Genomic DNA, 26,022 nt, shown 5'->3' on the forward strand with positions numbered 1-26,022 from the left:
CAACCAGTACTCCAGAGCTGAAATTATCAGTTAATTGAAAATTAATTGATAGCTACTTTGATAATTGATAAATCATTAAGTCTTTTTATGGGAAAATGGCAATAAATGCTGGGTCTATCCTCTCAAGCATGAATATATTTGCTATTTCCACTGGCGTATGAAAGTAAACTCAGCATCTTTTATTTTTTGAGCATGTTAACATGGGCTATTTTATGGCAATTCATACACCAAACAATCGATCAATTATCAAAGAAATAATTATCAGTTGTATTGATAATGAAAATAATTGTTGGTTGTGGCCTTGAAACGATGTATTTTTAAGTGAATTAATGGACGTGAGGAGGAAAAACACACAGTCACTGTTACCACATGTTCTGACGAGTGTTACATGAAGATGAGATGAGCAGCCTCGGAGAATGTGCCTCTCTGTCTCAGCCAATCAGAGTGAAGGTGTGCTGTGAGGACCCATAGCACACCTTCTCGTACCTGATTGGAATAAAGTCATCTTATAACGAATTACATGCATTTATGTGTTGCTGATCAGTGACATATCTCAATATACGGTTAAATAGTATTTTTTCCCCTAAATTAATTTTAGGAATGATAAAACTATATTTTTTTAAACAACAATTTCAGACAGGCATTTCCAGAGACAGTCTCTCGGGCCTTTACATCATCCTCCCGTTGACATTTCACACCGTTGCTCTTATTCAATAACATTTGCGAGAGCTACACGATGAAGTTCACGGAAGGAAATTAAAAAGAAGTTAGTGTTTTTGACTGAAAGGCTGGGCAGGCGGCAGAGGCAGGATGTCTCAGGTGCTAAGGCTTCTCTCAGCGGCCGCTCTGCCTCTTTGCCGAGCTGGAGGGCTCCGGGCTCGGCTCTCCGCTGTGACGGCTGGACGGCTCTTCACAGCCGGATACTGGAGCTCCGCTGCCCCGGTAAGTTAAGGTGGAGGCTGTCAGGAGTCATGGTTGTCTTAAAAAAAATTACATGACCGGGAGGGACTTAATGGCCCAAATGTCCCCTTCACATGGGCTGGAGGTTAGATTTAAACTAGAATTAGTTTGTCCAGAGAAACTGGTAGGTAGCCAGCCTGACTGCGTGCCAAATCTCAATGTAAAAACATGAATTTCAGAGGTCGTTTGTTTAACACCAAGATAACATACCTTATAAAACTCTCATTAAGACCTCATATACCCTATATATATATTTTACTTTTATACGGCATAAGTCCCTTTCAACAAGAAGCATCTTTTACGTGAAAAATCGACTTTTTCTTTGTGAAAACACTGCTCACCGCTAGCTAACAACAGTGTCCGGACAGCGTGAGGTGATGTAACCGTTAGCTCTTCTTTGAAGCGCCTTTTGGTGAAGCATCGCCGACATTTATCTGTGCTGCTGCTTATATCAGCAGATGTGACAGCAAATTGTTGACAGACGGATTAACAAGGAGAAGCTAATCCAGTAATTAGTTATCACGAATGCCATCGATAGCTAGGAGATAAGTGCTCACGTATGTTTTATAATTAACCTTGACGACAGATGTTCTTCGTTCAAGATACCGTTTCACAACATACAGGAACTGCACAGTATATAATCTGATCTCTAATATATGTAAGGATCAGGTTATTGTAAACTGTCAGTTTATAGGTTTTATTCAGCTCCTGAGCTGCAGATTAATTGATTAATCAACAACTATTTCGGGACCGATATTTTGTTTTAGTAGCTGACTTGTCGGTTTCAGCTTCTCACATGAAAAGTTTAATATAAATAAATCCATAGTCACATGTCCAGATGTGCGTTTAAAGCCTCATTTGTAGATATTATTGTCCATTCGGCCAAAAACATCATGACAGACACAATGCACAGTGCCTGCTCCAGGATATGTTTGGTTTTGAGTGCAGGACATATCAGTGGGTTTCCAGAGTTTCTCTCTTTTTAATACAGCATTACCTCTTTGTGTGTCTACTGCTGCTCAAAACATAAAAAAGGGGTTTGTTTCTCACTAAAAAGACTAATTTGGAAGAATTCTCTCTCACTCAGTCTGCTGCCTTAAATTAGTTTAATCTGAACTTGAGAATGACTAAGTGAGGCAGAGGAAAAGGAATGTGGGTTTTGTCCCTCATGAATTACTCTGAAGTCTCCTTTTCATGGCCGGGAGCAATGATTGCAGTAAACTAACTCTTTCAGTGTACATATGGGCATGTGAGTAATGTGTTAATGTAGAGTCAAAATAATGTTGACTGTTACAGCAGTGAATATCAAATGTTTTAATATGTTTTCAAAAATAACTGTTGAAAACTGTACAATTAGTTTTTTTTCTTTAAACCTAAAAACACATGGGATAAAAATAACTTTAATTTTATCACTTCTTGGTGAAAGTATGTGGACACCCATACAGTTTGTGGTAGTTGAACATGAACCATTAATAGCATTAATATGCTGCTGTAACAGTCTGCACCCATCAGTCCAGAGGTGTTGGATGGGGCTGAGGTCACAGCCAGTCAAGTTCTTTCACACCAAAGTGGGAAAACCAGTTATTTATGGAGCTGCTTTGTGCACGGGGGCTTTGTCATGTAGAAAGAGACAAACACAAACTGTTGACACATAGTTGGAGAAACACTATTGTCTAAAAAAATCAGTGCGTGTTGTAGCTTTAGGATTTTCTAACACGCTGAGACCAAACAGAAAAAACTGCCTCAGACTAGAAGTATACAGAAGAACCAGGTTTCCCACTTTTCCATAGAGTGAATCAATATCAAGAACGTGCTGAGATCATTTTGACCTTGTTCCCTACATCTGAATTATTCCACTGCTCACAGAGTCTAATGCAGGGAAGAGGGTCAGGTGACCTTCAGCCTGTGCTTGTTTGCTTGTCAGAGGTGGTGGTTGTAAAGCCGTACAACATACTCACAGCAGCTCTGGGGTCTTTTTTCCAGAACGTCTGTCGGACTCCAGCTAACTTCCTGTCCTGTCGCAGACTCCAGTCGACTCAGCGACGACTGTACGCCACTGAACCCAAAGGTGAGAGCTGCTGCGTATCTAATGCTAAAAAACAGGTGGAGAGCGCACATCTAACCTGCTGGAAAATCTCTCAAAAAGTCTGATTTGTGATGATGAAACGTCTTGAAAACCACATTGACCCACAGGATTTAATGTTACTTAATTAAATATATTATCAGTTCTCATTTTATTATGGTCTACAATTTGTTTGACTCTGCTGATTATTATTTAATATATAATATTATAAAATTATAATACAGATAATTTTCAATGAGATTTTGCATCTGTTTGTTAGATGGAGATTTATGGCAGTATTGGAGAAATATCAATGTTAATATTGTGATTGATTTTAAACATATTGCTCAGCCCTGAAAGAGTGTCGTATTTTCTTTGTTGATTTACTGTAAATTCTCATTGATTTCACCTGTGTTCACTATCATTAGGATACTTTTCAGCAGGTTCAGTCACTCATATTTACCTCCAGACAGCTGCAGAAATAGCTGGAGACATAATAGAAACAGAACAAAGCACTTCAAATACTGTGATGTTTAATAAATAAACAGACAGATGTGAACAGAGATTTGAAATGTGGACGTTTTCTGTGTCCTCAGGCTGTTGGTTGTGTCACTCTGCTGCAGGTGTAACAGGGTTCATTCTATGAAACAGCAGCATCAGTTTAAAACATAACATCCTCATAAATAATTATTTCACTGAAAACAGAGCTGGGATGAAACAGAATGGAAGCCAGAGAGGAAATCCTGGTTGGTCTGACAGATGTGTAATAAAACCATGTATGAGTTTCAGATGGAGGAGGAGGAGGAGGAGGAGGAGGAGGAAGATCAGGAGGAGGGAAGAAAGGAGGAGGTGCAGGAAAGGACTGGTGGAGCCGAATGCAGAAGGTTTGTGAGATTTTGAAAAAGAGGAGTGAAAATCAAACATCACATATTTTTTGAGGTGTTTAAAGACTTGTTTTATGGAGAAAGTGAATTTTCTGTCTTGTTCAATTAAAGTAAAATTTCTTAATATATCTTAATAATATGAGAAGACAATTACAATAGCAAATATATTTAACATAGATGCAGACAAATGAAGGTTTTACTCTACTGTGCTCTTACAGATTCGATGTAAAGGTGTCATTAAGGTTGTAGTTTGTAGGATGATGTTTAGTCTCTTCCCTCCCTGTTTGGAAACAACGGTTTTTCACTCTTTGTGAATCAAAGCTGACGCTACACAGAGAGTTTCTTATGGCAAGTCTGGAGGGAAAAGCAGTCCTGGATATTATTAGTGCTTGTAGATAAGCTCATAAAACACAGATGTCCTGTGTCACCGTCACCTCGATGTCTTTATGTCTAACTGTTCCCGCCTCTCTGCTGGTCTTCAGGGAGACTTCCCCTGGGATGAGAAGGATTTCCGTTACATGGCGATCACCGTGGCCGGAGTAGGTTCAGCTCTGCTTTACTTCTACTTCAGAGACAGCGGCAGAGAGATCAGCTGGAAGGACTTCGTCCACCGATACCTGGGCAGAGGCTTGGTGAGGAGAACCACGGACACACTGGATTCTTCTGTCCAGGCCTGGCACCATTCAGAGCCCAGACTAATTAATTAAGGAAATAAATAAAATGAACAGCTGTGGACTGAAACACCGTGGAGCCCAGGACTAACGCTCCTGTAGTGACTTGAATTCTCAGAAACAAATCCATAGTTTTTAGGGAAAAAAAGAAAATGTAATTTTAAACATTTTGTTTTGTGTCCAGGTGGACCGTCTGGAGGTCATCAACAAACAGTACGTCAGGGTCATCCTGGTGCCGGGAGCTGACGCCGACGCGGTGAGAGGAAACAAGCTAAACTGAAACTGAAGCAGACATTTGAATGTCTCATAAAAAATCAAACCTTTACCTTTTTTTTTCTTTCTCTATGTTAAAGATGGAATTTATTTCAGTCTGTAAAAACACAAAAAAATTCCTTTCAAACAAAACAAAACAACAGAGCGTAAAGATTTTCTACAGGCTGAAAAAGTGCTGGATCTTATTTTGCATACACAGTCTGTTTGACGTCAGACAGTAACATGAAATCTGGTGTGCAGAGCTACGTGTGGTTCAACATCGGCAGCGTGGACACGTTTGAGAGGAACCTGGAGACGGCGCACATGGAGCTGGGCCTGGAGCCGTCGCGTCGAGCCACCGTGGTCTACAGCACCGAGAGTGATGGGTGAGGTTCACCTGCTGCCCTCAGCAATGCTCTGTATTGGCTCCATACAGGACAGAGGGAAGGATAGAAACACTTTGGTACTCGTCCTGTTTGGAAGGTTTCTCTTTGAAGTCAAGTCAGTCTTTGAAGTCTCTTTTAAGCTTTAAGGTCCATGTTTTACTCTTCCTCTGTGTTTTATCTGAAGTGTTGAGTTGAGTTGACCAAAAACCATCTCAGTGTAGATTTTCTCTGTGGACTGAGGCTTTGATACTTTCACAGTATTGTTTTATATTGGGGACATTACAGTACATGTTATACAGTATAAACCAGTTTGGTCTGTCTGAGCTGAAAAAGTCTTTAATACTTTGATATTTTATTAAATTTCAACGCGATCATCATAATGGAGAAACAGGAGCTTTTGCTGAGTCCTCAGTTAAAACTACACTCATGGAAACATTTCCTCTTTGTCCTCGCAGCTCTTTTCTGATGAGCATGCTCCCCACCCTGCTGCTGATTGGTTTCCTGCTCTTCACCCTGCGGCGAGGGCCAATGGGAGGAGGCGGCGGCGGGAGGGGCGGGCCCTTCAGTATGGGTGAGTCGACGGCCAAGATGATGAAGGACAACATCGAGGTGAAGTTTAAGGACGTGGCCGGCTGCGAGGAGGCCAAAGTGGAGATCCTGGAGTTCGTCAACTTCCTGAAGAACCCACAGCAGTACCAGGACCTCGGAGCCAAGATCCCCAAGGTACAGCACACATCTGCAGGGCTCCAGGGCACTGCGGCAGGATTCAAACACATATTCATCTCAAAGCTGCTGCAGAAAATTCAGACCAGGATAAAGAGACTCAAGGTTCTGACATTTCATCCTCATCACCTTTGTTCATCAAATATTATTTTTAAAGAAACTTTTTTAAAATAATTAACTTTAATCAAGGCTGAATCTGTGTGTCCTTAAAATCTAAGACTCTAAAAGGTTAAAATGTCTTTCAGTTTGCATCTGATCTCAACAGTTAATAACGTCAACAAAAACTTTTGAAATGTAAAAGTTCAAGATTATTAGCATCAAAATATAAATATCAAAGGTACTCGTCATTTCAGAACTACAGATATTATTATTATTATTATTATTATCATTATTATCATTGATGCATTATGTATCACTGTGATGTATCAGCTGGTGCAGATGGGGCTGATTGAACTACTTCATATAGCCACAGCTGTAATAATACATCATCATTTATTTATTATATTTAATATTAAGAATCTGAATCTGCAGAGTAAATGAAGCTTTAACATAAAGTCAGTGAAGTAGAAGTAATTTCTTTTTCCTTCAAAATGTTGATTAAAAATATAAAATAGAGTCTAATTTAACACCTCAGTAAATGTGACTTCACAGCACCGTGTGAGGGGAAGTGATTGCATTGCGATTTTTTTATAGTTTTTATTGATCTTTTAATTCTGCAGTATTTTTAAGAAATGTTTTAAATTGTGTCAACACATCAGCCCACATGACAAACCAGATCTATTACGCAGGTAGATTTCAAACGGTACAAAAGTCTAAAAATTAATGATCCCAGTTCACAGAACTCAGATTATCAAGTTTTAAATCTTGATGCTGCAAGAACATTCTTCATAATGGAAGAAATCAAAGTAAAGACTAATTAAATGACAGATTTTTCCTTCTTTCCCAACATTTGAGACAATGAAACAACATGGTGGTGGTGACTGATCAGTGACTGTCCTGCTGTGTATCCCAGGGTGCTGTGCTGTCTGGTCCTCCCGGGACGGGGAAGACCCTGCTGGCTAAAGCCACAGCTGGAGAGGCCAACGTCCCCTTCATCACCGTCAACGGCTCCGAGTTCCTGGAGATGTTTGTGGGCGTGGGTCCGGCCAGGGTGAGTGAGGGAAACCAGATCAGAAGAGAACTGTGGGGAACGTTGACTCGCTGTAAACTCAGGTTCAAGTGTCAGAGATAAAGAGAAGAAAGATTCTTCTTCTGCTTCTGTGGATACGTGAGGAGAAATGTGAAGCATGTGGAGAACAGCTGTCGTATTTGTCCACTGACTGACTCTGTCCCCCGAAGGTCAGAGACATGTTTGCCCTGGCGAGGAAGAATGCCCCCTGCATCCTCTTCATCGATGAGATTGACGCTGTGGGGAGGAAGAGAGGAGGTGGGAACTTCGGAGGTCAGAGTGAACAGGAGAACACCCTGAACCAGCTGCTGGTGGAGATGGACGGTAGGCTGCAGAACAGCAGGAGCGACCGTTCAGGGTGGAGGTTTGATGAGATGCTTCAGCTGTTCGTCTCCTGTTCTCACAGGTTTTAACACGGCGACTAACGTGGTGGTCCTGGCTGGAACCAACAGACCTGACATCCTGGATCCTGCTCTGATGAGACCGGGACGCTTCGACAGACAGATCTACATAGGTAGAGTTCAACACAGAGAGCTCGTCTCTTAACCTCTGGTCACTGTCCCCCGCTGCAGTAAACCTGTCGGACCACGATACATTTGTTAAAGTTGGGATCACCGTGACAACCTGACAACATCACACCCACCACAGACCAGCAAAGTTCTCGAAGCCAGTTGTATAAACACCTGTCTAATATATTTAATCAATAATACTCTTTCGAACGACGTATGAGATCATCATATCGTTTATATTGTTATTGTTGAGATTCAGATTAGCTCCCAGCTGAGTGATGAGCTGCTGTGGACGAGGAACTTCAGAAAAATGCGTTTTATCCACTTGCCACCAGAAAAAAGCAGCAGGTGTCAGTTTACACAACGTGACACTTTCCCACCTCCAGTGCAGACAGGAAGTTAAAAGACACAACAGAGTCAGAGCACTTCCTGTTTAGGGTCAGTGACCTGACATCGGTCAGGGAGGTGTGTCCTCAGGTGAAACAGCAGCGTGGTAGAAGACTGAGGCTCTTCTTCTTCTCTCTCCTCTCAGGTCCTCCAGACATCAAGGGGAGGGCGTCCATCTTTAAAGTCCACCTCAGACCAATCAAACTGGACCCCACCCTGGACAAAGACGGTCTCGCCAGGAAGATGGCTGCTGCTACACCTGGATTCACTGGTCTGTTACACCTGCACATCATCACCTGTGTTTGAGACTGTTAAACAAGACCAGATGAAGAGAAGGTAAAATAACAAGATGTCGTTGTTTCTCCCTGTGAACCAATCAGGAGCTGACATCGCCAACGTCTGCAACGAGGCGGCTCTGATCGCCGCCAGACACATGAACCCGTCCGTCAACAGCAAACACTTCGAACAGGCCATCGACAGGGTCATCGGAGGTCAGCGCCACGTCACAGTCAGAGCTACACTAACAATCGGACAACAACGTCACAGAGATGACGTCAGTATTATTAAAACAAAGCTGTTAACGTGTGTGTGTGCGTGTGTGTGTGTCCTCAGGGCTGGAGAAGAAGACTCAGGTCCTGCAGCCCACAGAGAAGAAGACTGTAGCGTATCACGAGGCCGGTCACGCCATCGTGGGCTGGTTCCTGCAGCACGCTGACCCGCTGCTGAAGGTCTGACTACCAGACTCTGTTACAGACGATCAGACTCAGTTCAGTTCATTAGTTAAAGCAGGAAAAACCCAAACTGCTGTTCTTTTCACTGTTACTGTTTTTATGCCTCCGAGCTGCGTTTTGTTTTCGAGTTGTCTCAGTAACATCTCGACAGAACAGCACAAACGTTCACTTGGACTCAAGGATAAACTGATTTTTTATTTTTTTTTTATAATAAAGATACATTTTCTCAGACTTGTGTAAATAGAACCTGGAGTCATGGTTTACATTAGAAAATAATCTCACAGGAAAACATCTGACAACCACTGCTGCTGCTGCCTCCGTCACCTGCAGCTGTTTGTGTTTGTGTCCAGGTGTCAATCATCCCGCGGGGGAAGGGTCTGGGCTACGCTCAGTACCTGCCCAGAGAGCAGTACCTGTACAGCAGAGAGCAGCTGTTCGACAGGATGTGTATGATGCTGGGGGGCCGTGTGGCCGAGCAGGTCTTCTTCGAACGGATCACCACCGGCGCTCAGGACGACCTGAAGAAGGTCACACAGTCGGCGTACGCTCAGGTACGCAGCACACACCTGCAGGGTCCGTTTGATTCTTACTTCAGTGGAACAGGGTTTTTCCTGCTGTGACACCTAGCTCTCCTCCTTCCTCCCCAGGTGGTGCAGTTTGGGATGAGCGAGAAGGTGGGGCAGGTGTCGTTCGACCTGCCCCGGCAGGGCGAGATGGTCATGGAGAAGCCGTACAGCGAGGCGACGGCCGAGCTGATCGACGGGGAGGTCAGAGAGCTGGTGGATCGAGCGTACGAACGCACCCTGCAGCTCATCATGGAGAAGAAGGAGCTGGTGGAGATGGTGAGACTCTAACACGTCACCTGAGCGAACAGGTTCAGGCCTGATCCTGGTCCTGGACTCTGGTGATTTACAGGCTGTGGGATGTGAATTATTTTAATTCACAATTCAAGAGACGTAAACAGACACAACGAAGGCAAAGTAAAAATACAGAAAATAAATTACACTGTAGAAAAACAAATCTTTTATCATCAAGCACGAGATAATAACCACATGACAAGTCAGGTTTCTGAAATGAAGAGCATTAAGTAGAAACACCTGCAGAAAACAGACACAAGCCTTTTTTCAAACCTTGAACACTCTTTATTTTATGAACCTGAAAAAATTAGTCAGTAGGTTTAATGGGCACAAGATGAAAAAATAATGTATTATACATCATTTGGAAGTTTGGAAACTGCTGCATTAACAGCTGGATGTTAATGTCCCTCAAGTCTTGTACTTCATAACTGATTCTAGGCCTTATTGTCACCACTGGTTTCACGCTGTTCTTAGACTGAAAAACTGTTAGTTTATTCTGTGTGGTGTGAAACAGTCTTAAAATGTGGACACTGCAGAAAGTGTTAGTTTCAGTGATGTTTAGAGAGTTGGACAAAACAATTCTACATGTGTTGAACTAATGAAAGAAGCTTTTCTCTCACAGCTTCACTACTTTCTGCTTATATCTGCTTTGATAATTTTATATAACTGATGTAGATGATGATGAACTCGAGCTCCAAGAGGAAAAGCAGCAGAGACGTAGACAGAATATTACCCAGTGTTCTGTCCTGGTGTCGTCCTCAGGTGGGGAAGCGCCTCCTGGAGAAGGAGGTCCTGGACAAGGCGGACATGTTGGAGCTGCTGGGCCCGCGGCCGTTTGAGGAGAAGTCGACCTACGAGGAGTTTGTGGAGGGAACGGGGAGTTTCGAGGAGGACACCAGCCTGCCGGAGGGCCTCCGAGACTGGAACCAGGAGAGGGGAGGGGAGGCCGAGGAGGCGGGCCCGGCTCAGGACAAACAGCAGGCTGTGTAGCGCCGGGGAGGGGCGGAGTCTCAGATAAGACAAACGAACGCTTCACATCCCAGCTGCAAAAAACTCCACTCAGTGCTGACTCAGCTTCACAGAGCCTGCGAGGATTCTTTCATAAATCACCTCCACTAATTAGAATTTTATGCCCTCAATTTGGTTTGGTTCCTTCAGGTTAATAATTCAAACTCAAATTATTAACTTCATTCTGTGAAATTACCAGCAGCAAGTTCAAAGCTTCGGCACAGTTGTCCCGCAGCACTCGGAGTGTTTGGCCTGAGATCAGGTTGTTTCTATGAGAAACAACAGAAAACACACGAAACAGACAAAACACAAACTATTCTTCATCAGTTTGACGACACGTGCTGCAAATACGCACAACAAAGTGATGGACCTGCTGGGACGCACTTGTTCAATGAATTGTGACTTTTGAAGTCAAAAGAATTGAAATGAACATGGATGCATGTCCCGGCCTGGTCCACCACCTCTGTGTGTCCCCTGGAAACACTTCGGTTGTGTTGTGAGTATTTGCAGCTTGTGTGTTTACTTGTGTTTTCCTAAGTTGCAGTGAGATGAGCTCTCAGGGCCACCGTAGAAAATGGGACAAAACAAAGTACATTAAGTTTCTAAATTAATTAATTTGAGATGAGCTTTTGCTCCGGGGAACCTCCAGGCTCTGGTTAAATGTACAATTTACTTTTATTTAACCAGAGACGCTTCACTGAGGCTGCGTCCAGTTTTTGTTTGGACAGGAAACTGCTCCGAAACGCCTTAACGCTCGTCCAACAGGAGACCAACAGAGAGCAGATCTGAATCTTCCTGAACTGAATGTAAATGACGCAGCGTGAGAACAGACTGATTTATCTTTGTATTTATTTCTGCTGACGTCTGCCTTCCTGGTGACGAGCTGAATACACAATCTGCAGCTGAATGAAAAACATTTTACAGGTTGAAATATTTTGAGAATTGATATGAAGTTTTTACTTTTGTTTTTGTTTCCTGTTTTTACAACATTTCAGAGTTAGTGCAGAAGTTTTCCTGCGTGACCTCGTGACACTGACGTGTTTCCGCCGGTTCAGGATTTATTTCATACCCACACACCTCGATGTGTAAATGTTTGTATGAATTCAGTGACTGATGGGTAACGTTTAGCTCTCTGAAGGATTTCTGCTGACGGAAAAATCCTTAAAACATTGAGACAAAAAAGGCTTTTATAACATCTTCAGGCCAAATGAATGCAGTTCATCCTCAACACTGATCCGTCAGTGGAGCAGAGGAAAAGTTGCTTTATTTATGTTACTTTTTTTTAATTTTTGTCAGCTGCTCCTCGGAAGAGAGTAAAACCAATTAAACTAATCATCTCAGCCTGACATCACTTCTGCCTCCACTCTCTTATCCTCCAGAAACATGTGAGATGAACTTCTGCATTTGGCAACTAATCCCTTTTATCACAGTGGAGTTTTTCTCCTTGTGTGGGAGAGGAAACATGTGCAGATGTGTGAAATTTAATTATTGCATCTTTAGGATGGAGAAAATATTTCTGCAGACTTTTTGCTTTTAAACCAAAATGATTTTGTCACAGGAGAAAAAAACACATTTAAATGTCATTTTCATGACATTCATATTAATAAATTAAAGAAATGAAAACCGTAGCAGAGCCCTCGCTGAAGTACAAGTAGTTGAGGACAAACGTTGTTAACAGTATCTATAGGGAGATTTTTTTTCTGTCACATTGTCGTTACTGCAGCCGTCCAGCAGCCGGTGACCTCACTGCTCATCTGCAAGAGGGTTCAACTGATGCATGAACACACTGACGTGAAACTGCTGCTAAACCTGAATCAACTTCAGTCACATGAGAAGTTGAAGTTTAAGAACCAAACAAATATTTGGCCTCAAAGACTGAATCAGCTGAACCCTCCTGACAGGAAGTGCATTACTACAGACATGGAAGTTGTGTACACGTGTAACCTTTAACCTTCTGCCAGTAAATGATCACAACTCATAAAGTCAGAAATTTAACATTTTGGATGAACAATAAAAAAAAGCTGCAGTTTTAATTATAACTTGAATTATTAGCAACGCCTTGTAGAAATTGCTACATGTGACCAGGTACAGGAGGCGGACGTCGTGTTGGGTGTGGTTATCAGAGCACAATCAACGACACCTGTCAGTGATGTCAGGACGGTGAAACACTGCTGCTGATTTAAGGAAAGTTCAACCGTAACCAGGAAACTTTGGCGGTTTGAGGGCAACCTGCCAGTGCTGAACCGCAAAACTTCTGACTTTACGAGTTGACCAGGAGCACCTGAATGCACCGTCAAGTATTTCTGAAGTTGGGAGGGAGGGGCCTGGTGATGATACTGTGGAGGTGGGACTTTAAAGGCTTGATGAAGGTGTAAAAGTTATTAAAAACAGGAGTCCTCCTGCACTGACAGTCTCTCGGTGCTCGACATGAAAATAAACTGAATGAAAAACAAATGAAAAAATATGCAGAAGTGAAAAATGTTCATTTATTACAGTTTTTTGTTTTGAATCCAGGACAGTTTTCAAATCTTCAACCAACTAAAACCAGAAACATCAGACTTAAAAAGATGTTCCAGGTAAACACACAGTGATGACTGTTTGTAATTAACAGGTCCACAGACACCAAGGTCACATGTAACTGTTTCCACAGGGAGTCACTGAATGCACCGTGTCGGGCGTAGCTCAGCCCTGCTTCACTGTGACGTTTCCTCATTTAAGTGTTACATTTATATTTACCTGTTGTTTGTTCTGCGTTTTGTCTTAATGTTTGTCACATATAAAAGAAACAAACCATTGGACAAACTGTCTCAGTTTTAAAACACACACCTGAAAATCACCTGATTATTTCCTGAAACATCTTCCGTCTTTGAAGACGTAATAAGGAAACTGGGTAACACTTTCCGTTACAGGTGCTGTATTTTCCAGCTAAATGTCTGTAAACTTTGGCAGTTAGCTGGTATTTAATTACACACAAAGTATGAGAAAGTCTGTCCAAACTTTTGACTGGTTCTGTAGATATTTCCAAGGAAGTCCGACCTACTCTTTATATTTTTGTTTTTTTAAAAAGTTAATTTCCTACAAAGACAAAATAAAAACTATTTGACTTTGAGCTGCCACACATTAGCCTGTGTCGCCCTTTCTTGTAAATAAGTAAATTCCAGTTCAATTCCAGCAAATTTTTAGGACTCTATGAGGAAAGTCTCCAGGAAATTAGCTTTAAATACAGGACCTGTAAAACTAAGTGTTACCAGAAACTGTACTAAAACTGTGTTATAGTCTCAAAACCAGCTGCTACAGCTTGTAGAAAATGGCCCTCCTGCCACCAGAGGTCACTGTACAGTGATGCACACTCAGAGAAAAACAGTTACAAAGTTGAAGTTACAAAATGACAGCACAGTTTCTGTGAATCTGAAGGAGGCTGTGGCGTTTAGTTAAACCTCAGCTTGATTTTGAACCCTGGATCACCACACTACACTGACTCAATCAACAACAGAGTTTTGGTCTTTCACACATTTGGCTTCCGTTTATTGAAAATGCTATTTTTTATATTTCTGTGTTTTGATCTCAAACCACTGAGAAAGTCGTGTTTAAAGCTGTTTTCCTATGTTTTGGTAAATCACTTGAATGTAAAACTACTCGTACACAATGTTTCTGTATCAAAAAAAAGCTAAAGATGCTACATTCTTGTTTCAAAAGTAATGGCAACATTTCTCCGAACACAAGCTGCATGGTTTACACCTGTCCACCGGGGGCTCCAAGCTCCCCTCAACAGCCTGTTCTGGGCTTCATCAGGATGAGGACTCCAGCTTCTCCTGCGAGTTTTCCTCCCTGTTCAGTTTCTCACTTATTCCAAGAAGGAAAAATGAGTCTAAATCAGTTTTTTTAAAATAGCCCTTGATCTGCGCTGCAGAGAGAACTGAAGCTCGTCTGAGCTGCAGGAAAGAAAAGATGTCCCGTTGTCGTTGTCTCTCATGGCAAGTAAAAAAAAAAAATCCTTTGGCTACCTGCTCAGTGTTTTGTTTTATAAGTGCTCCTTCAAATCCCGGCTCCCCTCTGTCCTGATTGGTTTACTGGTTTACGTCCAGCAGTGGAGGACCAGTGAGATGAGCAGAGAGGCAGAGAAGAGGGAAATCGACAGGGAGATGGCCGACGCCCCTCCACAGTCCTTTGCATCCTCCTGTGGAAGATTAATGTTAATGATAAACACATGTATCATCAGTAGTAGATGTGTTTCTGTAATCAGTAATAATGTGCAACACATCAGCTCTGTTTTAACTAAATAAACTCTCAATAGTTTATGTGTCATTAGTTTATGATTACAGCAGTTAATTGATGATTTAATATGATTTTTCAGGAAGTCAAATGTTAATTATTCGTAACAACCAGCTGGGTTCAAACAGCTGATTCTGCAACAATGACACGTTTAAGTGTTTTGTTAATGTTCAGTATTTCTCAGCAATTATAACTATTCATTATCTGTTTACACAGCAAGGGGGGAGATATTTTATTAAACCTACAGATTAAAAAGCACATTAATAAATACTTAAACGACATGATAGTCTGTTAGACACCAGCCCGGGCACTGACCTTGGGGTGGTAGGCGTGGCATGACTCCGGACGCCGCCGCACCTTCTGGGATTTCATCCTGTTGCACTTCACGGTGGCGTTATGTTCACTGTCGTCAAGGAAAACACAACACTCGCTGCTGCAGAGGATCGCTAGGTATTGTTTGAAAATTTGGATACTAGTTCTGATGACAAAATTATTATTATTTTACAGAGTCTTGCGTCAAAGAAGAAGCAAGATGGAAAAAAAGACCTCGCAAAAGTTTTTAAGTCAATTTTAAGTTGATTTACTTCCGGGTCAGGTAAGAATCATGGCAATTATGACAATGGAACACACGCCCCGGGGAGCGGTTCATAGTTTTCTTTTGAGATTTACCTCTAATATAAAGACATTAATTCAGTGCTTGTGCTATATGTATTTTTAGAACAAATTTCTAGTCTGATCTATTTTATCAGAAACTTATTGGAAAACTTCCATCTTCTATTCAATCCTCGCACTTGTGTTTCATCAATTCATCGCTCTCTCGCTACGCACACAACCTACGCACTAATCTACTCCTGAACGGAGCTGCTCTCCTCCTGCAACAATACTCTGTCTCAAACTAACAGCAGGACTCACACAGGGATGAGAAATTTGTGTAATTTCCTCGTTTTGTTGTCACTGCTCCCTCTTCACGCCACATGCGCAGGTTCAGTTTTCACACAGGTTTGCGCATGCGCACGATGTGTGCAACAACTTAACTCAGTCTCAGTCATACGCTGTATATAACGGTACAGCAGCACAGCAGAAGCTGAATAAAGAACAGCTTACCTAGCACACTAAGCTGTTCTCTCAAGCTTCAGCCAAAGATATTTATATAGAAGGTAACGCATTACAGGCGGCGCCATTGGTATGAATCACTTCCTGTCTCTTAAGTGGTCGTGGCCTTGATTGCTCAACCACGTAAAAGCATTACAATACAACACCGGAAACAGTCTGAATTTGCGACTGATTTGGCCACACATTTTATCTGCTATCTTAATATCTGACCAAGCCAGTATCATATCAGTCTAATAATGTAATAAAAACGATTTTTTTTTTGGTAATTTTAGTTGACTGTTAACTAGTTGTAGAGTTACATGAACCCTCCGGCTGCAGTGAGGGGTCTCTGAATGCACCACTGACCCCTACAAGAGCTCAGGAGCATCTATTGTACAGACCGGGTCAGCACCACATGCTCCAGACACAAGCTCAGAGCTGGTTGTTGTTGCTGGTTGTCAGTCAGTGAAGGATATATTTGATCTCTTTGGGCTCCAGCAGGATCGGGCCATACTGACGAGAGCAGTCACAGTCCGCCTGAGTCACAACCAGAACCAGGTTACTGTCGGGGATCTGCTGCACCACGAACATCCTGACACACAAGCAGGTTACAGCCAATCAGTCGTCAAATACTAATCACTCATCAATCAAACACTAATCACACTGAAAAACCATCAGATCAGTTCATATTCACTCAGTTACCAACAAATTACTCATATTACAATCACTGCTCACTCATTAACATAATCTGCTCAATTAACAAGCAATTTCACATTAATATTAATTATATATGGTTAATATATAACTATCAATATATAAGAAACACATTAAACAACTGATAAAAAAAGTAACATAATTTGTGGATTTATGTTTAAGGTTTTAGTTCAACCTTTATATTGTATCTATGTAATGTGAGTGTGTTTGTGTGTGAGTTTTTGAGCACTAAATGACAGCGTCATTTTTTCACTTTCTGTTTCATGGTGGATTTTAGATGTAAACTTTATCAACATAATTATTTCAGGAGTAAAACAACAACCTTGATGCAAAACGTTTTGTTTTTTTTAACCACTGGATGGAGCCGTCGGTCCTCACAAAGACAGAAATAAGAGGGGACAGTTGAGGATATTTTGTTTGCCAGCTTCTGTCAGTTAAGTGAGGAAAAGGATTGTGTGTGTGTGTGTGTGTGTGTGTGTGTGTGTGTCGTACTTCTGGCAGCGGCCACACTTGATAAGGCTGTTGGCTTCTCTGACAGACGAGTCGTACATGAAGCCGGGATACGCTGTGTCACAGGGCTGCAGCGCCTCCACCTTCTTCTGTTTATGACCTGACACACACACACACACACACACACACACACACACACACACACACACACACACACACACACACACACACACACACACACAATGAAGTACTGGGACCTGTACTGACCTCTTGAGGTTAACTTGTTTACCTGTACAGGTCATGTTAAAGAGGCACAGTTTTTAATTGCAAGCAACATCGTCAGAATCATGAATGACCTTCTTAATATCATGAGACAAACAGTGATGAGCCTGCAGGTAGACAGACAGACAGTGACGTTCAACAACGGGAAACAGAAACTGTGTGGTAGAAAAGAACAGAACACACTGTGCAAACCCCCGTTTGTTCTGTTTTCACTGAAGCTCAAATCCAGTGAAGAATCTTCAGTGGTACAAAGGTCAGAGGTAAAATGCCCAATGTAAAAACTTTTTTTTAAAATCCTGTAAATGTGAAAACAGGGATGAAGAAAGTGGTGCACTTGCTGCTTTCCTGCAGAGATGTGAATGAACCAAACACTGAAACTTTTGTTGACGAGTCACAAACCCTGTGTGTCACTGTACTGCAGGAGGAGGGACTGTACGCTGCTGTCAGGGATTCGAACTACAGCGAGATAATGAGCCACAACGTTAGAAGAACAGAACCAGACGCAGGCTCCACATGATGAAGACCAGCACAGTCTCCAGACCTGAACCACGTGGAGCTGGAGAACCCACTAATCTGGTTTCATAGTGCAGAACCTGAATCTAAATCCTCCTCATTTTAATCTGAACTCATCCAGACGCACACACGCACACACGCACACACACACACACGTTGTACTCACTTGTGTGATAACCAGCCTTGGCTGAATGGATGAAGAGGGATCACAGTGAAGACACAGAGGTGGCGATGATGATGAAGATGAGGGTGGAGATGAAGATGAGGATGGAGACGATGATGAAGATGAGGCCGCCATATTGAAAAGAGATGTTTGACATGAATCAGCTGCTCTGACAGAAACAACTGTTTTCTTTATAATCTTCACTCTGATCTGTTTCAGTCTGAACTGAGAGTCCAACAACAACAACAACAACAGATGACTGAGGAAGAACAAGTGTCCTGGAGGTTTTACTCAGAGCATCTTACCGTCCACAAAATAATCAGAGTGCCAGAGACCACAGAGGTTAAAGTCCAGCAGGAACCTGACAGGAGACACAAACACCTGGTTACACATCGACACCTGTTTATTCTCTCATGGGAAACAGTAGAAGCAGATGATCAGAACAGAACAGTGATCAGTGATTATTTATTCCTTTAATTAGGAAGTTTCTTCTTTGAACCTCACTCTTAACCCACTGTGATGATCTGAGTCCATCAACTAACTGTTGTAAAATTAAGGAAACTTATATATAACTATATATGACTATATAATAAATATGTATAATAATCCTCAGAGACTCACATCAGTGCGTTGGAGAAGAACCACCTCATCAACGCCACGATGCCGTAGAATGGCTGCAGGAGAAAAAGGAAAACAAGACGTTAATCCAAGAAAAATCCTTTGTTGAATGGATAAAACTGACGACTTCTTTCACTGATGCTTTTCTCATCATAGCTGATAAACTACATCTACAACAAGTCGCTTCATGTTCGGCGCAGCGATGACACTCACACTGAGCAGAGGTCGGGCGCTGCTGGCGTGATGATGACTGTTCTTACACATGGCCTGGTAGTCGAACAACGACACCCTGCAAACAGAGGCTCAGATGAAACTCAGTAACATCTGAGCACAGAACAGCTCCTGGACCCCATATGCAAATGTAAAGTATGGACATATATTGAAATTCCATATATATATACATAAAATAAAAGCACATGTAAAAATGATATTTTATATTCATAATTTATTAAATACATTTTCAATTATTAGAATTGAATAATTTCATATATTAGCATATATATCTAGCCCATACAAATATATATGTGTATGGATGGATGTATGCTTATATTGTAGTCTTGTTACTATATATATATATATATATATATATATATATATATATATCTCTATCCCAAAGCCTGTCAATGCATGTTGATATTGTAAACAGTATGGTCCAAAAGTCTGAGACCACTTTCCCAGAATTAGAAATTAATAAGAAAACAAATATAGATATATAACATTTTTATGTTTGTTGTTTTAGTAAACCTGCCTATATGAATTAAAAATAAGTTAACAAATACATTTGCATCATATCATATATGATAAAAATTCTGTCATATAACATCTCATAAATACAAACATTAATCACTAGTGCAGCTTCTCTGACTGACAGATGTTTGCTGGTGACACATCTGTTTTTAAATCTAAACTTGAGGCTCATCTTTATGTGCAGTGTCCTTGTGTTGTGGTAAAAGATGCTTAACATCAAAATTAAAGTCTGAAGATGTAGATTTGTGGAGTGTGTCAGCTGATACTCATCAACAGTCAGTCCTACTTTTTGAACATTCCCATCTTGATCAGTGACGCCATGACAGACCCGTCCACCTCGCCGAAGAAACGACCGACCTGGAGACGACAGCATGAAGGAAGGTGTTTGTTATCAACATCCACAGAGAGAAACGGACACTTCAGAAGACAGTTGTTCATATTTTTGTAAGTTTTGTAAGTAACATCCCCTTTAATTAACCCCGGGTTAATGTTAGTTTTGTATCAGTCGTCACAGAAATGAGGTCGTGGCTGCTAGAAGCACTTCACCCCATACTTGTTATTGAATATATCTTCATTTTGTCCTTATTATTTTTTCTGATCAATAATGATTTCATCCTTTTTTCCTGGCTGTGCCTCCCAAAACAAAGCGAAAACATACATTTCACATCATAAGTAGCTCTTACAATTATTAAACTGCAGCCAACAAACATACAACTCCGTAAAGAATGAAATCTAAAATCCTAAACTCAATGCAATTCATCAAATTTCTGAAAGAAATCTGTCTCTTGGAAGTCTCCTCCAGTTTACGAGCTGCAAGACTAGAAATTAGATGCAAAGGAAAAGAAATAGGTCTGGTTATAGCTAAAAAAACAAAAAACCAAAAACCAAACAAAACACCTGCTGCAGGAATAGAGAAGAGTTAAACAGAGATTTAAAGTCGTTTCTGTGTGTGTGGTGTGTGGGCCCTCTCTGACCCTCAGCAGCAGCAGCAGAGTCTGAATTATTTAGAACATTTTGTCTAAGCGGCTCTGTTCACATTTACAAGCTGCTCTCTCTCTACACCTCATCTCCGTCTGGATGGGATTTTCCCAGCAGCCTCGGAGGACTCGCAGGTTGCTGAGCGTTAGCAGTCGGATGCTGCTTACACTGAAAGTTGACCCTCTGTTTATCTGACAGCAGGAGGGTAAACGTGCTGGGATAAACAAAAAATAAGAGCAATAAAAGTGCCAGAGTCAAACTCCTGCAGGAGCTGAGCAGACTCTGCTCACAGCCTCTGAGGCTTTGATCAGAGCTAGTTCATCACAGTCAGGACTGAATCTACAGCTGCCAGTGAATCATGTTATTAAATCAGAGCTGGGCAGAACTCACTCAGCTCCTGTTTTCAGTCAAGTCAGCTCTGAGGATTACGATGGAAATATCTGTTAGTTCTTCTCATTAACTACTGGACAGATCACCAGTGACCCCTCCCCTGACTTCGGTTGTCGGTTCTTACAATAACAAACACACAGACTGTACCGAGAGCGGTGTACCTGCCTCTTTACAGGACTAAAATGCACTGAGGAGAAACCTTTTTAATTTAGTAAACAACAACAACAACAACAACAACAAACGCCTTCTTAAAAAAATTCCACACTGGTGATAAAAATCTAAGAACAGTGAAGTTTTCTCTTGAGTTTCTTTGACCACCACAGGCCCACGGTGCTGCTACAGTCTTGTTAATTTCAGAACGTTATTGGACATTATAGCTGGTGTTTATCAGCCCGACCAGTTTGCAGCCCTGAGGATGATCAGTGGACTCCTGCAGCAGGTTCTCAGACAGGATCATCAGTCAAACGGACGTTTCCTCTCCACACTCGGCCAATAACAAGGCTGCCATTCTGCTTGGTCACTATGCTTCCTCTCTCTGACCTATTTCTGTTAGTCAGCGCTGACTTAATTTCTCTGCTGATTAAATATTTACCGTGCCCTGCAACCAATCACAAGCTGCACCTTCGCACCACAGCGGCTTCAGCACCTTGGAGGATTCTGGGTGTTTCCACAAACTTCCTGTAAAGTCCAGAGCTCAGCAAAACATCGAGGAAGCACTTCATCATAATATCTGCTTACTAAGGCTGCTGGGAATGCAGCAGACATGCAAATAATAAAAAATGAGCTGCTACAGTAAATGATTCTTGCTTTAAGGTTACTCTACACCACAACATTTCACTGCTGTTTGCAGAAGCTGTGTCTCCTTTTCACTGCAACAGAGTCACACAGGACGTCTGATGTTGATTTAACAACAAAGATCTCTGAAGCTGCGGCTCTTACTTTAGACCTGAGAATCATCCCAAAGACAAAGAAACTCAAAGACTTTCAGCTGATGAAGTGCTCCCCTCTGACAGCCACACTAAGTCTCTGTGTTACTGATCAGACGTGGTGCATTTACTGTCCTGGGAATTTAACATTTTGCCCCAAACATCCAGTCTCAGTTAAACCTAAGTTTAAGCTCAAAGACCAAATCTAGACTCAAACTCACAACAATTCCTCCATCATTAACAACCACACAGGTCGTTTTCTTCAACCCTCTGAAGCCCAATACACCTGCCGCCTATATTGGGCTTCAGTTGTCATGGTTACAATAACAAATGCACAGACTGTACAGAGAGGGGAATGCCTACCTTCGTTGCCATGGTTACATGGTCACTGCTTGGTTAGGTTTAGGAGAAGATGGTGATTTGGGTTAAATAAGTACTTCCTCAACATTAGACGATCTCTGTTGTCATGGTTACAATAATAACAACGAACGGTCATGGATAATAGAAACAACATAAACTGCTCCTGTCACATGGGAATCGAACACCGCTCTCCTGGGTCATATTCATCCATCCACCCCAACCTCCTCCTGACGTGGACTTTGTCGCTCTATAAACTACGTCACCGCACTTTTCCCTTTGCTCCTGTCATCATTACTACGACCACTAGATGTCGCCTAGCAACAACAACACCTAACTACGGGTCATGGTGACCTGCTGCACAAAGCTGAAGAAACAACATATCGTCACCTTATTCTCACAGTATGCAACTCCTGCCACTTGGGGTCTCTCAATCAAAACAATGGGGACCTTAATGAGCGACGGTTGAAGGGACGACTGCGGCATGATGTGATGTGACGTAGATTCTCAACACTTCCTCCCGTTGCAGCCAAACTGTCGACTATGGGAGAACAACCGCTTTGCCGTTGTAGAAACTTTGGCTGCAACGGTAGGAAGTGTAGAGATGCTGTCGTGCTCCTGATCAGACTTTGAGTGGATCTACAGACACAACAAACTTTCATCTCTCTGTTGACAGCCTGGTCATATTTACACATTATTACATAAGAGATAATTCCACAGCGTCACCCAGATCTCCCATCATTAAAGAGACAGTGAACTACACACTGTGGACCACGGTTCAGTCAGAGGTCCATTTGACCCTGACAGCCTCACAGATGTCACAGGGTCACTTCGATGACTAAGCCCCACCCGGCCTCAGCAGAGCCAGATGCTGCTGCACAGCTGGCAGCCTCACGGTCACTGAGACAGGACTGTAACACAAACAACACAGGTTCGAGTCCGGGTGACACTGAAGCACTGGAGAGAGATTAAACAAGTCAATATCGCAGCTGAAGAGGAGATGTGGGGCATGAACTGGGTGTGTCTGCTCAGCTGTGTGTGTGTGTGTGTGTGTGTGTGTGTGTGTGTGTGTGTGTGTGTGTCTATTTATAGTAACAAATAGTGGCTCAGGATTAATCCCCTGTAATATGACTCTTAACAGGCTGAGTTAATCCAGAGCTAACGAGCAGCTGTCAGATGAACAGCAGGCTCACGGTCTGCAAGTCTCTACACTCTGTGATGTATGGAAGCCTGTTTGGGCCAAGAAAAGAAAAAATAAATGGGTGGATGAGGACGACTGGAAACAGCAAAGATGGACGTCAATGAAGCACAATTTAAATCATTTTTTAAAAACATGATCACAGAGACTCAGGGTGGGGGTCCTTTTGTCTGTGCCCGGGGGCCCAGGGCCTCATGATCCGTCCACGCCTGAAACTGATGGACAAAACAAAACCTCAACAGTCACATCCTTAAATCGAATTAAGACTTTAAACTGACGTAGTTTACGACTTTGAGCAGCGTCAGACTTCTGTGACCTCAGCCCAGACAGATCGCATCTATCGTGCGGCCAGCAGCTCCAGTTAAGCTCCGCCCACAGTCAGACGAGGACGGCAGGTGCAGCTGCTGCAATATTTCACTGCTAATGCACCACACACACAGATTAAGACCAAAACTGTCCTCAAATCCTGCGAGTCATCCAGATGTTGTTTATGAGCACATTAAATGATCCGAGCGCTGATGTCACCTCCTGACACTGACCTGCAGCACGTCCACGACACGGACACCAAAACTCATCCTGACCGCCAAAGGAATCAACCTCCTGACTCCGAGTAGATTAAACCAAACAAAGTGCTTCTATTTAATTAACTGAGGACTTAAAGAACCTTATCAGCTGTTTTCAATTCATTCCAATAAACTGAGGAAACCATCTTCAGTCTAAGTATGTGTGGAGCGATCATCAGTCACAGGAAGCAGTTATTAGCGCAGCACATTAATGGAGTTCAGACGATTATTTGGAAAAGTCTTGTTGTTGCTACCTTCAAGGAAACTCTGACATCCAAGATTTTAAAGTCAGTGCTTTTTTTATATTCTTTTTTTTTTTTAATTAAAAAATCTACATTATCCATGTTTGTTTTCTGGGTTTTTTCCAAACTTGAAGCATCAGTTGACGACTATTTCCTTATGAGCGGTTAACAACTGTAACTCCATATCAAACAGTCAGAGTTGACACCTAGTGATGTAAACAGGCACTACAGCAAACTACAGTTGGCAATTCAACGTTTAATTGATTAAATTATTAAATTAACGGCAATTAATCAACAATCACTGAAATCCCTAATGATTTTTTTGGTTCAATAATCTTTTTAAAACATTTATTTAAGAGGAGTAGTTACTGTTGGGTTTTACACCGCAGTGACAAACGGAAGATTTAATATTTAGGGTGTTACATTGTGTGGATCTTACCTCGTTCCTCTCTTTGGACAGCACAATGAAGCCGTTGTTGTCGACCAGGAAACAGTTCAGATCCTGGACAGGAAGCAGCAGAAAGAGGCTTTTAAAAATAAAAGAAGTGATGTTTGGTGGCGAGCGTCAGACAGAGGAAGGTGAGTTACTTACAGCACTCTCACAGCTGAGCGGACACACGCCTTCAATGTTTGAACACTGAGAAGAAAAAGATCAGGTTAAGTAAGGGGAGAGCTTTGAGAGGCAAGGTCAAAGGTCATCAGGTTGACGCATCATCATCACTAACAAACTGAATCACTGATCAAAGCTGCATTTTTCAGAAACAAAGAAAAACAAAACTGTGTGAAGTAACGAGAGAAAACCAGGATGATGCATTTGCTGAGTTAAAAATTCCACTTTAATATCACAATGAGGTCTTGATTATTTCTATTACATTCACTGTTGAGAGGGTTTCTTTCTTTTACCACCAAGGCTCAACGATCACACAGCTGAAATACAAAGTGACAGGAACTAGTGCAAAGAAAACTTTCAAATTAGCTTTGAAATCAGCAGCAGAAACATCTCTATCTAACATGACGTAAAATAACCAATAATCAATAATCACTTACGTCTGTGTCGCTGGGCTGGAAGCAGCAACATCAATGATGAAGATGTGGAGGAAAAAAAACCAGCAGATAATCACATGAATATCATTAAACAAACTTTCAATTTGTTTGTGTCACATGAGAAAGAAACTGCAGTTTTAAAAAAATAAAGTAGCTGAATTAAGGCCCTTTATTTATTATTATTTAACACATAACATAGCTTTAACATTTGAACATCTGAAAAATATACTGAACAAAACTACAAACACATTTTTATGAGTTGAAATAAAAGATCTGTGAGTTTCTAGTGTTCGTGTTCTGATCCATGACCCTCCTCCCCAAAAAATAAACATCTGTGGCCAAAGTCAGAGCCTAATAAATGTCTTTTTTCAAAATAAAACTCCACATTTTTAAGTGTCTTTTTATTGTGACCAGCCTGAGGCACACCTGTGCAACAATCCTGCTGTGTAATCAGCATCTGGATATGCCACACCTGTCAGGTGGATCGGTGATCTTGGTGAAGGATAAACCCTGTCTCTGTGTGTGTGTGTGTGTGTGTGTTTGTGTGTGTGTATATATATCTTTGTCCAGTTTAGTTTGATCTGTGTAAAAAAAACTTCAGTGCAACAGGACACAAACACAGAAGATGAACAAACTTGGGTCCTGATTCAAATGAGTTTTTATTGAGTGTTAGAAGAAAGTTAAGAAACTGTGAATCAGCGGTGACAGGATGTAAATGTGCTCTGTGGATGAATGTGAAGTCAGATGAGTTAATGTCAGCAGCAGAGCAGCTTTGTGAATACATTAATCTGGCCCGTCACAGCTGTCGGCTCTCGTTAATAACCTCATCTACACCATCAGCTCTATAGGACATCTGCACACGTGCAGCTGCAGCC

At 41.8% G+C, this 26,022-nt stretch overlaps 2 protein-coding genes and 1 long non-coding RNA gene across 9 annotated transcripts in view; 1 reads left to right on the forward strand and 2 right to left on the reverse strand.

The window, feature by feature from the left end:
- The first annotated feature begins 112 nt into the window (after positions 1–112).
- On the forward strand, positions 113–14,894 carry LOC139606959 (mitochondrial inner membrane m-AAA protease component AFG3L1-like). 3 transcript variants are annotated; one of them, XM_071459447.1, is made up of 16 exons: positions 113–942; positions 2,944–3,028; positions 3,812–3,906; positions 4,389–4,538; positions 4,762–4,833; positions 5,091–5,215; positions 5,671–5,938; positions 6,951–7,088; positions 7,277–7,430; positions 7,513–7,620; positions 8,148–8,273; positions 8,383–8,493; positions 8,615–8,730; positions 9,084–9,284; positions 9,381–9,575; positions 10,353–14,894. In XM_071459447.1, the coding sequence occupies exons 1-16, from the start codon at positions 811–813 to the stop codon at positions 10,578–10,580; spliced, it is 2,304 nt and encodes a 767-aa protein (XP_071315548.1). In that variant the 5' UTR covers positions 113–810; the 3' UTR covers positions 10,581–14,894. The 3 variants fall into 3 exon arrangements, with proteins under 3 accessions (XP_071315548.1, XP_071315558.1, XP_071315566.1); XM_071459457.1 differs by having other exon boundaries at positions 3,821–3,906; XM_071459465.1 differs by having other exon boundaries at positions 3,827–3,906.
- Positions 14,625–15,272, reverse strand: LOC139607016 (uncharacterized). The gene is made up of 2 exons (XR_011684758.1): positions 15,186–15,272; positions 14,625–14,775 (listed from the first exon to the last, which is right to left on the reverse strand). It is a non-coding gene; the product is annotated as an uncharacterized lncRNA (long non-coding RNA).
- A 1,142-nt stretch (positions 15,273–16,414) lies between these two features.
- LOC139606938 (voltage-dependent calcium channel subunit alpha-2/delta-4-like) overlaps positions 16,415–26,022 on the reverse strand; it is a 71,011-nt gene continuing 61,403 nt past the window's right edge. For all 5 annotated transcript variants that reach the window (XM_071459424.1, XM_071459414.1, XM_071459433.1 and 2 more), the window contains 10 exons: positions 25,151–25,165; positions 24,696–24,740; positions 24,543–24,605; positions 19,736–19,806; positions 18,916–18,991; positions 18,706–18,758; positions 18,390–18,445; positions 18,088–18,108; positions 17,169–17,286; positions 16,415–16,554 (listed from right to left, as the gene is read on the reverse strand). In XM_071459424.1, the coding sequence (XP_071315525.1) occupies positions 16,425–16,554; positions 17,169–17,286; positions 18,088–18,108; positions 18,390–18,445; positions 18,706–18,758; positions 18,916–18,991; positions 19,736–19,806; positions 24,543–24,605; positions 24,696–24,740; positions 25,151–25,165 (648 nt within the window). In that variant the 3' untranslated portion in view covers positions 16,415–16,424. The remainder of the gene's footprint in view (positions 16,555–17,168; positions 17,287–18,087; positions 18,109–18,389; positions 18,446–18,705; positions 18,759–18,915; positions 18,992–19,735; positions 19,807–24,542; positions 24,606–24,695; positions 24,741–25,150; positions 25,166–26,022) is intronic.

Source organism: Trachinotus anak, unplaced genomic scaffold (genome assembly GCF_046630095.1).
Source record: "Trachinotus anak isolate AG129_WGS33_773 ecotype Australia unplaced genomic scaffold, CSIRO_AGI_Tana_v1 ptg000002l, whole genome shotgun sequence".
NCBI classification, from domain to species: Eukaryota; Metazoa; Chordata; class Actinopteri; order Carangiformes; family Carangidae; genus Trachinotus; species Trachinotus anak.

Excerpts from the sequence above, each read along its gene's own strand:
- LOC139606959 (XM_071459447.1), top strand. The coding sequence starts at position 811 with ATGTCTCAGGTGCTAAGGCTTCTCTCAGCGGCCGCTCTGCCTCTTTGC. Across the intron at positions 4,539-4,761 it reads GATACCTGGGCAGAGGCTTG|GTGGACCGTCTGGAGGTCAT; the intron begins GTGAGGAGAACC and ends TTTTGTGTCCAG. Across the intron at positions 7,621-8,147 it reads CGACAGACAGATCTACATAG|GTCCTCCAGACATCAAGGGG; the intron begins GTAGAGTTCAAC and ends CTCTCCTCTCAG.